This window comes from Neopsephotus bourkii, unplaced genomic scaffold (assembly GCF_033783945.1).
Source record: "Neopsephotus bourkii isolate Nb327-2 ecotype Australia unplaced genomic scaffold, CSIRO-AGI_Nbou_v1 NB_53, whole genome shotgun sequence".
NCBI classification, from domain to species: Eukaryota; Metazoa; Chordata; class Aves; order Psittaciformes; family Psittacidae; genus Neopsephotus; species Neopsephotus bourkii.
In genome coordinates this window covers 9,707,704-9,725,119 of record NW_026900570.1, presented here as the reverse complement: position 1 = coordinate 9,725,119, position 17,416 = coordinate 9,707,704, and the positions used below count along the sequence as shown (strand labels likewise).

Below are 17,416 nucleotides of genomic sequence, written 5' to 3'. Positions count from 1 at the left end.
GGAAGAGAGCTAGAAGAGAAACATGAGAGAGAGCAGCCTGAAAATACTTCTGCCTGTAAAGATGCTCTTTGCATTTCTAAGTGCATTACACTGTGACAAGGAATCCCCAAACCTGACTAAAACCTTCAGATGTTTAATAATCACACAGACCTTTACGTTTAGGCAAACCCTCTATTCTAGCACTTCTAGTGCTTCTTCACCTTCTGTTGTAGAACTGTGGTTGCATCTCAGGAGATATGTGTATAGATGTGCTTACTATATTTAGTATACACACAATATGTTGTTGGTTAAAATGTATATATTGTTAATCATCAACAGCTCCAAAGAAAGCTAGTAAAAAGGCTGAAAGCTCTGTCACCATTGGTGTCTAATTAAGTGCCTTTAGCAAGTATGTACCAATATGAAACCACAAAGGTCAGACTTGTGCTGAGCTGTGCATTATATCTGAAGCCCAAAAGAAATGGCAATCTGTATTAAGGTTCACAACCTGTGTGAAACAAGACTTGATTAAAATAATACAAGGTGTTCGCTCTGGGGTGGTTCTTTATATGAAAAGAACAAAACTCACCACATGTAACTGTGCAGTGAAAAAAGAACTGAAATCTTCTCATGTGCATTTAAAGTAGTGCTTGCTTAACATTGTAATAAAACACATGGTTCAGTTATAATGTGGGGTCAAGTAATGCAAGGAGCAAGAAGAACAGCATTAAATTAAAGAAAATGGGAGATCTGACTGACTATCAATTTAACACTATTAGTCATGATGAGAAGTGAAATAAGTTCATGACCCCATCTACTCTGATTCTACTCTTTGCTCCTTTGTGTCCTTCATCAGAAGGCACTTCCTCAAGGAGATTCATAAATCCATAGTTTTCTCCAATGAACTGGCACACACTTATTGTAGCTGTTCTATCTACCATACTTTTATAAACAGACAAGGAAAACCTGCTACTCTGAGATAAGTTTCTACATCCTCTGCTTGTGACTGACAAATGTTTGGTATTTTTCTCTTAAACTGGTTGGTGACATCCTCACAGCATTTCTTAAGTCTGTCTGTATAATGTGCACATTTACATTATTGTATGCAGTGCATAGCAAAGAAGAACCAAATATAACGCATATAACCTATTTATTACCTATAGTAATAAGCTGGTACCAGTTTATTTCAGCTTGGAGAGTAACATGATCTTTTCCAAAAAAGCAGCTACCACTTAACTTTTCATAAGCAAGAGTACTAACAGCATCTTCGGTAAGACCCTTCTGCTATAGGGAAATCCATCTTTTGCAATAATAGCTATTAAGAGCCATAAACTAATTGTAGATAATGGCCTACCATTCAGCGGCAGTAATTCAGCCACTTTTTCAAGATATATGGATTTAAGTTGACCATTTTAAGACCTCGGTGTGCATGAAAAAAGGGAATAGATTGTGAAAAGACTTGTTGAAAGTATCTAGGATGATCCTTTGTTAGTCACCTACAGATTATGTCACTGAAATAAGAGTCTGGATTTAAAGTGAACTTTCAATGACCTTGTGTTGCAGACAAGATAGTGATGCAAAACAACCAGCAGGCCATGAGTAGCTGAGCAGGCCAAGAGTAGCATCAGCTGAGTGAAAGGAGGTTCTGTGCTTCCCAAGCTGATAGTGGGAACTGGAGTGCCCTGCATCATGAAAGACAGAGAATCTGAAGAAATGTGGCTTATTTGTCAGGCCTTACATGATGAAGAAGAAAGGCCAGAGAAATGCCTTCCTTCCAGAAAAGGAAGATAATATGGCCTACAGCAAGAAAAAATACATTCGAATATGTGGGTAATGGGTACAGAGTGGTATTGCTTCTTGCATGTAACTGTTCAGAGTTGGTGTTTAGGGTCAGAGATCTTTCACATGAAGTGGTAACAACCAACTTCTCTTTGCCTCAGTCTCAGAACCGTATGATAGTTGTGGGCTGGGAATCAGTCAAAATGAGCTGTAGGTGGGACTGAACTGTAGTTCATTCCTTCCTTTTGACTGCCATCTTCTGAGGACTGATTAAAAGAGAAACTAGTAGAACATATATAATAAGGAGGTCCTTTCTAATCTACTTAACACTAAGTATTTTCCTGCTTTTTTTTCTGTTTTGTGAACCATGCTTCAGGTAAACTAATACCTTTACAGTCCGCCTACTTTGATAATCCTGTGCTCCCATCGCTTCATGGAGTTGTTAAGAGTTTCCAGATGTTGAAGGATAGCTTTCAGAAGGCTCCAGTGGCTGTCTCCTTACAGCTTCCCAGACATATCGATTATCATCTTCACCCAGTTTGCCTTTCCTCTTTACTCCTCAATCATCACAGTAAAAAATAAAAAGAAAATTATCATTATTTTTTATTACATATTAAATGGATTTTTTTTTCAGTCACATAGATAGAAAGTGGGCACAGCTATGCCTTCATTTTAGGTTTTTTATTTTTTTCCTTGCTGATATAACTATGGGAAACAGAGTCACATTAGAAAGTTAAAAGCAGAGAAAGGTAAGACACTGAAGTCTACTTAGTAGTCTCAAAAGGCAAAATAGGATTGGGATCATTAATAATATTCCTAAAAACAAAGGTAAGACAATGAATAGAAATGGTATGCTAACAGTTATGAAGCTGGTAAATAAATATTTAATAGGAAGATTGGTATGAATATTTAATTAATGAATTCATGTAAAGGTATCAGGCCTGATATAGAAAACATTGACACTCCCTGAAAGGTAGATTAATTATTAAAGGCATAGTGTCTGGGTCCCTGACATGGAGAACACTGCCTTGGCAGGGATGTGGAAGAGAAGGGGTGTAACAAGGTGTGCTTTTCTGTCTTCTGACATGGGATATGTGTGGCATGGGGTGGGGCTTCTTCATGCTAAGCATGCCTTAGTAAAGCATAGAGAGATTTTTATAATAGTATTTGAGCAGTGAGAGAAGCATAAACTGAAAATATAGAAAATATATTTACTATAGAAAATATATTAACAGTATATTATATATGCTGTTATATATATAGAAAAATATATTAACAGTAAGAAATCATAAAAACCAGTATGTCAGCCCAGGCAATTTACTTCTGAACAAACAGCATAAACCAACATGCTACAGAACACAGGGAATAAAGGTGTTCAAGATGAAAATGATGCATGAAGAATATTAATCTTATAGTGTGAAATGTTGACAGGGTCTCCAAAGACACATCCATACCTGTTGCCTCCTTGAGTGTAGAAATTCACCATTTAGGTTCAGCTAACAGATGGGTTGGTACCCCCACTCCCTTCTTCCAAGCCTGAGGATTTAAAAGTGCATGGCAACTGTCAGAGATACTTCTGTAATGCAGACATTTATTGAGAATTGTGAAGGTTGGCCATTTCCCCCCCCCCTGATTTTTCTGATAATTCTCTTTGCAGCTCATGTCATGTGAAATACTTGTTTCCTCAGGCAAGCTCTTTGTCCTCAAGCGTCTCATTGTTAAATCCCTCAGTCTTTGTCATGGCAACACCTGCCAAATCTTCTGCTTACCTTGCCCCTTTGAGAGCACCACCTGACCTCTCTCTGGTACCAAAGCTGCCCCAGTAAGACTGCAATTCCTGTTTCAATTGGATCTCACCCATTATTGAAACAACTGTAATAAAACAAATGCACGGTGCACAGTGATGCTGTACAATGACAGGGACATGAATCAAATCTTTGAGAGATGAATAAAGACAATGTAAATTGAAATAGGACAATATGATTACTGAAGGTGGAATTAGGTTTGGACACATGATAAGACTCCATTCACCTGTGAAAAATGCCAGAAGACTTTTTAATGAGATTTTCAGTTATAAATGTTGAGAAAACATCAGTCCTGAGATGATAAGATTAGAATTTGATTGTGTGTAGTTATGAGAGTAGAAGTGTGTATAGAGAGCTGACCTACTGTGGAAAAGCAATTAGGGTCTACAGGGGGACTAATCAGCAAATAAAACTGCTATACAAAGTATCCTAGAGCAAAAAAAATTAGACACAGTCTATTATAATTTAACAAACACTTGTAGATAAAATTGTGGTTATGGGTGACTTGAGGCATAAAATGGTATAAAAGAAGAAATTAAAGCTCTAATAAATTAATGTTGCTTGAGCCAATGTGCTGTTAGGTATAATGCATTACAAAGGACAGGACAATTAAGGAATGAGAAGGGAATTATTCCTGGGATCTAACATCAAGGTGTCATGATCTGAAAATCAAAACCAACTTTGACATTTGACGTTGGCAAAACAGGTTAGGAGAATTGACTTAGAAATGGGCTAATTGTACATAAGAAAACACCTATGGGGGCAAGTTTAGTACTATATTATTATATACCTGTTAAGTCTTTGTATGCCTCATAAAAGGTAGTTTATGAGGTCTGAGGAGGCTTCATCTCTACTGGGACTGTCAGGTTCATCCCAGCAGGCAATGGCACCATGAGCCAGCAGCAATACAGCCTCAGTGTACATTTCCTTGCCTTTTGGCAGGATGTAAAATTACACAGCAAAATCCAGATGTGAAGGAGAGGCAGGGGCAGCACAGCTGACATATGGTTGGGTAAGGTCCATTGGCACCATGTAAATGGCAGCAGTGCCTACCTGTGTCTACCTGCCCCTGCCTCTCCTTCACATCTGCATTTTGCTGTGTAATTGTACATCCTGCCAAAAGGCAAGGAAATGTACACTGAGGCTGTATTGCTCCTGGCTCAGGGCTGGTATGTTTGACTGGTGAAATAATAATAGGGTTTGCTTGTCATTATCTGCCAAAGACCCTTTTTACAGACTGCGGCCTTAGTGCACACCAGAGCTATGCACTACTGGCACTGGTTCTCTGTCTCTGACTCATCTGTTATTTCTGTCTACTCTTTTTCTTTTACAAGAAAGGTTTACAAGTTATGTTCTGAAATATAATTCAGATCCCAGAGCACCAGTTTTGTCTTTATGCAGCCTATGTAGCGTGGAAAACTGAGTTTAGTGCTAAGTAGTTGTTAGCTTCTAGGCTAATTAATTTCCCCTAAATGAAAGAAGGAGAATTTTCTCAACTTAAAATGCTTGTCTCTCCTTTCTGAACTTTGTACTCAATGGATTCACTTTACAGATCTCTTTTTGCACTAATTAATTCCATTGATATTTATTTTCCCTCAAAGAGCCCTGTGGTTGGTTATCACAGAAGCAGAATGCAATACAGTACGCTTCTAAAGAATTTAGATTTAGTGATTATATGGACATCAACCTTCATAACTGTCTTTTGAAAGTAATTCTTACCCTGACCACAAAGCAAAGTTTTGCTCAGGTGCCTTCCCGTAGTTCTATTTCATATTTTAAACATGTAACCACAATATATCTCTATCGAGGAGACAAGATTTGACACTTTCTCTTCAAGTGAGAAATATCAAGTATGTGGTAAAAGTGTTTTATCCTCTGGGGTACTAAAGTTCCTGAAACAATTTGTCCATGAGTACTCATCTGAATGACATACTTACAGTATGTGCATTGTTCATGTGTGCAATGTAAAGACAGGATTTGACAAACTTGAATATGCAGAGTGCTCAGTATTAGAAAGAGACAACTAGGTAAGTATTGCATAAACCAAGAAATGTGCAATCTAAAGCTTCTGATTTGGATGCAAGTCAGAAGACTTTCTTGAAGGTCTCCCTACATGTTCATTATGTTCCACAGCTGAGTTCAGCATCCAATTGAATGATGAATTAGGCCCAATCAGCTGCCTTTGGCAACATTTGCTCACATCAGCAGCTTGTGCTCTGCCCTGGGAGATTTGGCCATGGTTGGGTAAGTCCTGATGATTTCAGTGGAAATTTGCAGGGAGCTTATCTGTTCAAACCTTACTACTGGAGCAGACAGAGACTTAGTGGAGCAACTTGTCAAAACTGGACATTACTTCATGGTAAATCTCACTGTAACAGCAAGCCACAAGGGGCTTCTATGACTGACATAGGATGTGCGGCTTGGGCTTCCCATGGCAGTGAAGCGAATTACAACTTAAAACAGCAATGGCAGATTTGTCCTCTTAAATCCCTGCTGTTTGGCTAAAAGTTAGGCATGTAGTGGGAGTATCTCCAGCAGTGAGACAGAATTGTGCAGGGTGAATTCCTCCATCCTAAACCATTAGCCTTAACTTCCATCCTAACCTTAATGGTCTCACCGAGGTGTCTGCTTGTTGGAATTTCCTACTGACAAATGTAACCATGACTGAAACATTGTGCTTGTTGGAAGACGCTAAATAGAAGCAGTCATTTAAAAAAAACAGTCCATTCTAGTATAATAAAATACACCAGGTATGGGATATTTTATGAAAATGTTTAATTCAACTGTTTCTTTGGAATGTAGTAGTCATAGTTTGGAAATTTAAGTTACAGTTCAGTTCTACGTGTTTTTTTTATGCTATTCAGTGTCTGACAATACAAATGTCATTTAAAATTAAGGCTTCGCTGTTCATTTTGAAACAACAATTTACAAGTGTCATATTGTCATAGAAAATAAAAATTTCTGTAAAAAAAATTTGCACAAAGTTTTATGATGGTACAAACCATGAAGCAATAATATACCAGTAAAATGAAATCATTTTACTACAGAAGATTTTTATAGTTTTTCAATAAAGAAAAAAATATGTTATTTTACACTTTAAAAATTATGAAACAATCTAAAACAATATAAACTGAACATTTTGTAACACTGCCTTTACAAATTAATAACTTTATAAACATATAATTTTTTTAAATATATTTATCAGTGCAAGATACTTTTCAATGTAAAGTTGCAGTATCATTTTTCCTTTATTGAAGGCCAACTTTTATTCTATTACGTTCAGAAAAATCAGATCTTCAGTGCTAGATCCTCATTATCATGGTAAGGTCTGAAGACCACAAAGGAGATATGTTTCTTTTTATGTTCACTATTCTCAGTATGTTGAAAGAAGAAAAAACCCCACCAACTACCAGTTTTCTGTTCAAATAAATCAAGACCAAGAACTGGTCCAGAATTGATTGAAATCTGTGGGAATAGTTCAAAACATTTTGGGCTTGGCTCCCCAGTGGGATTTTCTCTTCAAGGCAATAGATGCTTGTAACTCAGTTAAGTTAGTGGGCTAGAAGTTTTTTCAGCTAAGGAGAACAGACCCTAACACCTGAATCAGATAGTGGTGGTGTGCTGAAAATAGGTTTGAAAATTCCTTTATTTCTTTGGGTTAATTAACTAGCTGTTGCAATGCCATTATGGTCAAATTGCAGTATTAGATACAAATGAATGTTTCTGCCAAAGTGAGTTTGTCCCTTGGATCATTTCATGGACTTTTAGGCAAAACTTTCAGGCCTTAGGTGCTCTTCTGACCTTCTGGAGGGCCCAAGGTGTAGAGCCTAGGGAAGTAGTTTTTCCAGTTTAGGCATCTAAGGTTTGATGACCTGAAGTGAGTGGTTTAATTTTCACTATAGTCCTTGCCTTTGCCTTTAGGACTCTTTTGAAGTTGCTGCTGCGCACTGTTTTTTCTACTGGGTCTTCCTTTAAAATATCTTCAACTTCAAAACTCATATTTTTGCATCCAGTCTCTCTCCTTTTTCTTCAATTTCCAGGTTACTGGTGGATTTTCAACAGATTTTTCGTTTTGTAGTTCATATTGGTGAAATTATATGCTTCAAAACTTTTAATTAATAAACAGAGATGGATCCTTTTGCTTCATGTAATTGAAGGCTGAATTAGCCCTTCTTTAGTCCTAATCTTGGACAGAATACTTCATTGCTCTACCACGAAAGCAATTTTGGAAAAGACTAACTCAGAAAGTCAAAAATCACTTCCCTGATGCTACTGGCGGAGTTCAGTTAGGAAAAGCATGAGTCCAGTGCTTTGCAGGACATTCCTTTCCCCATTTTTGCACTGTTTTTTTTTCTGCTGGCTGATAGATATCCAGGGGAAGGTTAAAGCTGCCTTGTTCCACTGCTTCCTCAGTTATGGCTGTACTGTGTGCTGTGCTGTTTTCACTGCAGAAAACCACGGGGCTCCCTTGCACCTGCAGGAGGGGAGGATTCCCTCTGGCCCATCACCTCCTGATACACACCCCCATGGGAAACATATTGTTGTTTCTTTTTACCTTGCTGGACCAGCTGCATAGGCTGCTGAATATTATTTGTCCAATAATATTTGTCCAAAATATAAAAAAATGGCCACATAATTGTCAAACATTTTCCCAACAGGTTACATTACTCAGCTCACTGAATCTGTCACTATCTGCACTTCTGGTCAGACAAAACCTTCCTGGTATGAAATGCCAATTGGATATAACAGGATGGTAAGAACATACCCTACATACACTGTGGGATTTTATTCTGCCCTCAGTACCCATGTGTAAGCCCAATTAGCATTGATTAGCATGAAAATACATGCTTACTGAGAGAACAGAACTTTGGGTTTAGGTAGGGGCAGGAGGAGGAAAGTTTCTCATTGTAAAGGCAATCTTTTCAGTAAGGGAGTCGTTTTCCCCAGTGTAATTAACAGGCAAGCTGTTCAGGATAAAAGACATGTTTCATGACTTCAGGAAAAAAGATACTGTCACTTTATGCTGTTAAGAAGAAACCCAAAGTTCGACTTTGGAGGGTAAAGTTAAGAATTTTCCCTTATTTTTTAACACAAGCTCTAATAAAATCCTTTGCCATTACCATCATGTTAAAGCTGCAGTTTTCTTTCCTTGGCAATGGCAAATGCTTATGCAATCTACTCAGAGAGAGAAGAAGAGAGAGAAAGAGAAGAGACAGGTAGAGAGATTTTACATTTGAAAATACATTCTATATGAAAGAACAATAAAAGGGGATATTGCAGCTTTATGCAAAAGGGTCAAGAGACATGAAGTTGAAATACAGAAAGCAGAACAATTGAGCCAGGTTGTCAAATCTGGTTTGCCCTTGCTTTGCTGACGCTACTTTCTTACACTAGAATATACTTCTTTTTTTAGTTGGTGAGCCATCAGAATACGACTAAAGACAAGGGCACAACTGCAGAGAAGCACAGCTGTAGTTAATGTTAACACAATGAGAAGCAGTACAAACAAAAAGGCACTTGAGAGGACATACACTAGCCAGTGCCAAGGACTTTTTTGTTTAGTTTTTAGGCAGTACACTTGGTTACCAGTTGTGTCTGATGATGGCACATACTTTTTTATGGAGTTCACAAGCACAAAATTTAGTACAACACTGAAAAACATCAATAAAATTTGACTGTATTGCTTCATAAACAGAGCTGACACACTATATCAGTACTGATGCAGCAGTACGTTCAAAAACATCCTAACCCTTCTTTGCCTATGCACAACACGAGCAATTATACACAGATACAGGTGCAGGAGTTCACTAAATTGCTGTTACTCCAATATTTTCTGGGCACTGAGCTACAGACAGCATGTCCATCCAAAGGACCCCACTGAATACATTTTGTGACAGCATCTTGGATTTTGCACAGTAAAACCAAAATTAGCCATTAACGGAAAACAAAAGAGAGGGAGAGAAAGAAAGACAAAATGAACTATAAGTCAATCATACTTGGTCTCAACACCAGCATTTGATTATTTCAAATAAAACCAACAGAAAAAGCAGACTGTACATGATTCAGATTGTTAACACAGATTGTTGTCCATGTTTATCGGTTACACACTCATTGAAGCTCCTGAGAAAAGCTTGGCTCAGTGTCATCAATGCACTTTTCAGCCTGTACAGTAAAAGATCATCAGTTCCCCAGCATGACCGAGTTATGTCCTTCCATCCCAATTCTCTGAAACTTCTCCAGTTGCTTTATACCTTCATGCTTCCGAGTATGAATTCTGTGTGTTTAGTTTATCTTTTTTCAGTTTTACACCATCAACCAGTTCAAAATTGTAATTCTCCAGTGCAGACAAGTTCCTCTCTGACATCCCATTGTGCCAACAGGCACAGTACAGGACAACTCCACAGATGGCTCCTAAAAGCACCCCAAGTGCACTCATGGCTATGATGGTGATCAGGATTGGATCTAGGGTCTTCAGAACATTGCCTGGTTTCCTGGAGATGTTATCATCGTAGTCTTCGCCTGTGTGGTATGGAGGTGTAATCCCTGAAACGGAGTAAAGAATTGCAAAATTTTCAGAATCGATTCCAGTTAGAACTTTGTTTGATGAGTTGGAAATTTGGAGAAAGGACATTAAGTTTTTGACATAAATTGCTACGTAATCTGAAAGCCTCGCTTCTTGGGGGCAGTCACAAATAGCTCAACAATGTAATTCGGCCCAATTAGTTGCTGATTTTTTTCAGACTGTTCTCCAAAACGTGAATCTGCTGCATGATAGTACGGGTGTGATTCTACCCTAAATTAAGTGGGAGTCATGGGAATGAATAACCAGACCTTTTAATTATATTTTGCAGCTTGCGGTATTTAGCTCAAAAATGTTAATTAAAACACATTCAGCTCAGTTTGAATCTTCATAGCCTTAGACATAGGTTGGGAATCTGCAGACATTTTGTACATATCTCCACTTCCCTGACTTCAGGGAAATGGAAATAGTGACCTTGAAATGGAAATAGTGACAGAACTAACACAGAAAAGCACTCTGCCCCTTGTGTAAGATATCCACTGGGTATTGTATTGTTTTCCCTCAGCCCTTTCAGCTTATGAAAAACTTCCAATAAGCTTACAAACCCTGCCAGTTTTTGCAGGAAAAGCCAAAGAATCTTTTTGGGCAAACCCTGCTTTCACTGAAATCAATGATAGTAATGCTGTTGACTGTAACAGAAAAAAAAAATTAAGCTCATCACTTTAAAAATGCAAGTATATTTTATTGTTGGGACAATGTAACAATTATGATCCATTTAATGATCCATTTATGGCTATCATCAGTGAAAATGAAAATTCTGTGGTAGGGTGGTCATAAAATGACTTTTTCAGCCAGGTCTGTCAAGTAATTAGCCTGAAGAGTTTTGAACCTAATTACATAGGCACTGCACGAATCATGAATTGTAAGGTAAAATAATAGCTGTTTCTTCAGCTGTGGATAAGCCTTCTATATAACAAAATATTAAGGAGTTCTAAGTGTGAATGCTTATATACCTATACAAAGTAACAAATTATGTATACCAAATTTGGCGATAGGTATGAATAATACAAAGTCCATAAAATTATATGACATAGAAGAATGAAACTACTACATCCTTCAAATAAATGTAAGCTTCCTTAGTATCTGATCTAGATAAATAAAACCCCCTTAATATAATACACAGGAAACTAATCTATAAATAGATTAATAGAATACACAAATTCATATGAAAATACGCTTTAAAAATTCATTCAGTTTTAACAATAACACAATTTTTACCTATTTGATTACTTTCTAGGTCATCTTCTTCATCTATTTCATTCTCCACATCGGTTGATTCTAATGAAGCAAAGAGAATTGACACTGATTATTAGGGTTACAAACATTGATTGACTATCATGCTGGCAATAATGGTATAGCAGATTTTCCTGTGTCAGAGCATCATTATGTCAGCTTGACAGAACTGTTCATTATGATGGACTCTGAAAATTAAAGGAGAAAAAAGAAAGATATAAAACTCCTCTCTGCCCAGTCTTGACACAGTTTTAGTTAGCAGGGATTTTTCATGACTGGGAAAGAAGAATCAGTGTGATGAATTAGCATCTCTTTCATGTATTTCCAATTCTGGAGCCCAGTTCCGTAACACTTCATCAGCATAGGCATAGTTAATCACAAGAATAGTTTCACTGTATACAGTGAGACCACTTGTGTTTGGGCTTCAGATCAAGCTTCTGGCTTCAGCTCACACAGGCCAAAATCTTCGTGCAGCACTTGGTGCGAACAACCAAAACATGTGGAAATAAGAAAGAAGTTATTTCCCTCTCTCATTTTAGAGTCAGGTAAACACAATTACTGAGGTCCCACCACCCTTCTTGGCACTGAGGACATTGCAGGATGTCCTTCCTCTCTTTCCTGGCAGCTCTCACTCTGGTGGCATATGATGAACCACAGAGGATGGAATGTGCGATAAAAAAGATATTGTAGTTTTCTCACCCTGAAGTGAAATTACAATGTAGCTGAAGTCTGTCATGTTACCCTCAAAAGGGTATTAGCTACAAAAGGTGAGGAACACCCTCTATTACCTCTCTCAGTTGTGTTGACAACTTGCATGGCATAAGTTTATCTTCCTAATGCTGAGGGCTCTCAGTTCTATTCCCTCTCCTACATAAAAGTCATTGCTTCATCTCCATCATGAAGGATAGGGTTCAGTTGCTTTTGTTTATCTGGGGTTGCTGCTGCCAAATTATGTGCAGTATGCAATGTACCTATGATCAGCAGTGACTGGAATAACTCAAGACTGGCCAGAAATAAAAGGACTCAAATAGCATCCGAGGAATAGCCTGGCTCAGATGTAGAAAAGGCCATGTTCTAATGTTAGTTTGGGTCCCACATGTCTGGGGAGCTAGTAAACACAGCAAATGAGTCATAGCAAACTCAGAATTGCAGGACATCAGAGGACAGTGTAGGGACCTTTTCACCCTATCTGTGTATCCTGTAAGGGTTTGATATGGTCCATTAAAATAGAATTCAAGTAAGCTTGGTACTAAGTATTCTAAAAAAGGCAAAGAATTGAAATTGGATTCTGAACATTAGTTAAATCAGGGAAGAGCATTAGGAAAAGCAGAGAAATTTAAAGAAGAGAGCAATATAAAATACAGGGAGAGATGTAAGAACATGAATGTGCTGTAACCCATGTCAGTAGGATGCTCGTTCTGATCCAAAATACTGTAGTTGGTGGCTTGCTAAGATGATACCAGTGGCACTTACTGTGAATAAAGTTATGGGTCACATCAGGGTGTTTTCAGTGCAAAACCTCTTATATACCCAATAATCATCTATCACTTTCTCACAGATAAAACCAGCAACCAAAACAAAATAAAAAATGTTTTGGATGAGATATTCTTGCTATCCATACTTACTTCGGCAGTCCTCTTGTGCTACGTGATTGTCAATTTTAATATCATCCACAGCAATTCCTCCAGTTCCTTTTCCAATTTCTCCCTCAATAACCACCTGGCAAAATAAGACAATGTTCACATTTTCATGTTAACACACAATTGCAGCATTCAGGAAATCTTAATTAGTTGCTAACACACATCTTCACTTGTCATGATGCCACATCTACATGTACCTTGATTGTGACCTGCCAATCTGCACTGCGTGCCTTTATGAATTTATATATGCAAATGTGAATTTATATAACGTCAGGCTTTATTAAAGAATTTTACATCAGGAGAAAAACTGTGGCAAGAATGCAGTTTTGTGAGAGATGAGAAATAATTTCTAAAGTATTTACTTGGTCTTCAATAACAAATTGCTTGTATCACTGTCAGCTGAGACCATGAAATATGACACTATTATTACTGTCACAAGAACAGTATCTCATCTGTAGGTATAATACTGTCTCCATAAATCCTTCACTGACATCTTCCTTTACAGTGTGCAAAACATGGCCAGCAAGGCCCTACTGGCCTCAGTCTGGTAGCTCAGTGAGGAGCAGCCAAGCTTACCTGGTAGTGTTTCACAGACTTGTGAAGAAGAACGCGTCCTTCCTTCCAGAAGTTTGCCTGATGCCCACTCAGAGTCCACAGCACCTGGTCGTATTCATCTGGCTTTTGATACCGCAGCTTGATCTTCAGGGTGCCAACATGTGCACCGGACATGTGGTACCAGAAAGTCATGCAGTGGGCAGAGTTCTGTGAGTAAATCACGGGACTGAGCAGTCGAGCGACTTTGCCTTTCTGGCTTTCGTCAGCTTGCGAGTAAATGAAATTGCCATCTCCTACTGTGACAGAAGGACTGTGTTAGGAACAGCCACTGGTTTTCATTTAGTTTGCCTAAGAAGCCCCAACCACCCCCAATCATTTTGCTTTCTTTCCATGCTGATGGGTCAAGCCTCAAAACCAAGAATTGGAGTATGCTGGTTTGGAAGGTCAGGAAAGCCGATGTGCTATAAGGAGAGGGCCAAAAAAGAAAAAAATGATCAAGGGATAGAACACCTCTCCTGTGAGGAAAGGCTGACAGAGTTGGGGTTGCTTCAGCCTGGAGAAGGGAAGACCTTATTGCAATCCTTCAGAACTTAAGGAAGTCTCATAAGAAAAGTGGGGACAAACTTTTTAGCAGGGCCTGTAGCAACAGAACAAGGGGCAATGGTTTTAAACTAGAAGAGGGGAGATTGAAGAAATTTATTACAATGAGGGTGCTGAAGCACTGCAACAGGATGCCCAGGGAGGTGGTGGATACCCCATCCCTGGAAACATTCAAGGTCAGGTTTAAAGGGGCTCTGAGTAACCTGATCTATTTGAAGATGTCTCTGCTCACTGCAGGGGGGTTGGACTAGATGACCTTTAGTTTAAAAGTCCCTTCCAATACAAACCATTTTATGATTCTATGATTTTATTATTTCTTCTGGCAGTCTCCATTGCTGTTCACTGGGATGATTTGTGCAGAGAGTGAACTGTAACATGTTCACTATGTGGCACACACAAAGCATCTGCTTTTGCTCAGGGAAGAAGGCAAAAGCATATTTGATGCAACAGCATATGCTCCATTAGTCAGCATGCACCTCCTAAAGACAGCCAACCCTAGTTCAGAAGGCTAGACAGAACTCCCCGGGGCCTACTGTATACTAATTTTGCAAAGAGCTATTTTTAATCGCTGTTTAAAGTAATCTGTGTTTGAGAAGGTGAGATTAGAATGGGAAAAACACTGGAGGATAAAATAGCTTTGGACTCTCATTGTCAGTGATCAGGAACTGAGTTCTAAACAGTGTTTTTATATAGAGTCACGAATGATGGCATGGTTATTCCCTTGATTTTTGTAATAATATATTAGGGTCTGTTTATTTATGAGCCATTTCTTGAAAGAGTGAGATTATGGCTCATATTTCCTGAAGAGTATAATGGATTTATACAGGTTGAAATCTGAACACCTAATACACAACTTGGAAAATGACTTGCTTCATCATGCAGGAACAGAAGCACATGGGAGTGTGATTAGTTTGGTAACAGAAAATTTCTAGGTAAAGTAAGGTACTGACTACAGGGAAGTGCTTCTGATTTTCACCAGCCAGGCATCCATTCCAGTCAGCTTTTGAACAGCTTCTTTGCAGACAATTATGGTGGAAAAATATGAAGTTCATCCCAGTATGTGTAAGAATAGATTGCATGTGGAATGCACTCACACAAAAGGATGGAGACAGCATTTACTGGCATTGGTATAAAGTTATTTTGAAAGCAGGAAGGAGAATAAGAAATTCAGTTCCTCAACTGGTGAAATAAGTGTACATATATCTGCTTATACCAATGCTTAAATAACAGTACAAAGAGGCAAAAGAAGATATTTTGGAAGGTGTATTTTCACCACTGATCTTTGCTTATACAGGGTATTCTTGAATTGAGTCTTGCTGGATTGCAATGCACCAATGAAGAAGGGAAGATGAGCACTTCTACTCTGCAAAGCATAACAAGGACAGGGTAGTAAGGTGAACCAAGAACAAAGAGGAGTGGGTTAAACACAGGAACTGGAAAGAATGAACCTAATAAATGAGAAAGACAAATATTTCTTCTAACATGACACAAGGACTTTTTCTTTTGTTTTGATTTTTCTGTGGGCTGTCAGAGGTATAACAGAGGTATCCTGGCCAATATGCATGTAGAAGTATCTGTTCTTTGATAAAAATTTGATAGGGGAAAATGATGTTAAACTGCCAAAAAAATAGGCTTGCTTTGTTTTTTTTTTTTTTCTTTCCCTTTTTCTATCTTACTGAAGTAATATCTTGTCCAGATTCCTCAGCAGGAGTGCTTGTGCTTGAGTGAGTGTGCTTGGGCAGGAGTGTGTTGTTTCCAGCTTTATGACTATGCAGAGCGCAGAGCAACGCCTGCAAATACCCTCAGAGAATGGTGATAGGGAAATCCAAAGGGAGTTAAAAATGAAGATAATCACAGCACTAGGATGGCTGTCTCAGTTGGAAGACCTAACTCTGGTCAGATTTAATCATAACATGTATAATTTGAAGTGACATACAGCGTATCCTGCTGCCTTAAAGCAATTGCTGTTGAAGATCAGTTCTGTGGCACTTCTTCAGCTTTATACATGTACAGCTGAGAGAAAGATGTGCCTGGGAGTTGCTCATTGCTCTTCTCTCAATATATAGGGTAGCCTTGCTGCATAGCAATGACATTGAGGGGCTTGTCTGAGACATCAGTGCCATTCAAACTGCTCATGGTCTGCATTCACACTCACCTCCATTCATTCTGTACCTGCTGGCAGATGAATGGCAAACCTGGCAGGTGAACGTGCCATTAGAGTTGAAGGAAAATTTTGGGAAATATTGAAAGTTAGTGCAGTAAGGAGAAAAAGAGGCTGCCTGTAAGATTTACTGAAGCTATAGCTAATGGAACAAGTAAGTCTCCTGCACTAGCAGGGCCCAGTGGAAACAACAAAAAGTCATTTGAAGAATATAATTTCTTCATCTCTTGATTGAAGACAGGTTCAGCCTTTCTCTAATCCTTCATGGCAAAGTGCAGATAGCTCTCATTTCCAGAATATTATTGCAGTGCTGGGTCAGGAACTCTGTCTTCATTTCTTAATTAGGGCTTTACTTATGCATGCCTTTTAGATTTTGTCAGTCTCTGGCTAACACAGCTTTTAACCTCCTTTCAATGTCAGATCCTACTGAGCCATTTCACTTTACATCAATTTTTCCACCATTACAGCCTTCACTTCAACTAACTGCATTTAGTTAATTTGATGCCATTTATTTGTACAATGCCATTTATAGTCAAAGTATTATAAGTGTTTTTTTTTTTTTCCCTGAAACTACTGTACTTGTCTTAAGATTCAATTGAAAGTGTCTCAGAATTTAAGAAGTCCAATTTTGTCTAATTTCCTTGTCATTCTCATTAAGCAAAAGGATCGCAGAAGTGGGATGGGAGATTCAGCTCAACACATTTGATTAATCTGCACATATGCAAGTGAGAACACTAAAGCAAGAAGCTGTGCAGGTCACATAATGCCCTTCCTTCTCCACTAGCCAGCAGTGTATTTATTGCCTAATTATGCAGAGCCATGAGTTAGATACCACAAAACCAACCAATCAATTTCCCAGGGTGATATTTCTGGAAAAACTGTAAGTGAAGGGGTAGCAGGCTATAGTCCTGCAAGCTATAACTCCTGCTGGAGAGGAGGAGGGCATGGAAATTTGTCCATCTGGGAAGTTTCACTTACAGTACCTTTCTGTGGTGGGCAGTCCCTGTAACCACAAACAGGAATAATGTGAGGTCTGTTCATGACTGTATCACTTGGCAAGTGATGTTGGCAGAATATTGGTCAT

At 38.5% G+C, this 17,416-nt stretch overlaps 1 protein-coding gene across 4 annotated transcripts in view; it reads right to left on the bottom strand.

The window, feature by feature from the left end:
- Positions 1-6,321: 6,321 nt before the first annotated feature.
- NRP1 (neuropilin 1) overlaps positions 6,322-17,416 on the bottom strand; it is a 116,905-nt gene continuing 105,810 nt past the window's right edge. For 2 of the 4 annotated variants that reach the window (XM_061350219.1, XM_061350238.1), the window contains exons 15-18: positions 13,593-13,867; positions 13,002-13,095; positions 11,362-11,421; positions 6,322-10,106 (exon numbers count right to left, since the gene is read on the bottom strand). In XM_061350219.1, the coding sequence (XP_061206203.1) occupies positions 9,817-10,106; positions 11,362-11,421; positions 13,002-13,095; positions 13,593-13,867 (719 nt within the window). In that variant the 3' untranslated portion in view covers positions 6,322-9,816. The remainder of the gene's footprint in view (positions 10,107-11,361; positions 11,422-13,001; positions 13,096-13,592; positions 13,868-17,416) is intronic. The other 2 variants (XM_061350229.1, XM_061350247.1) reach the window with 1 other exon arrangement.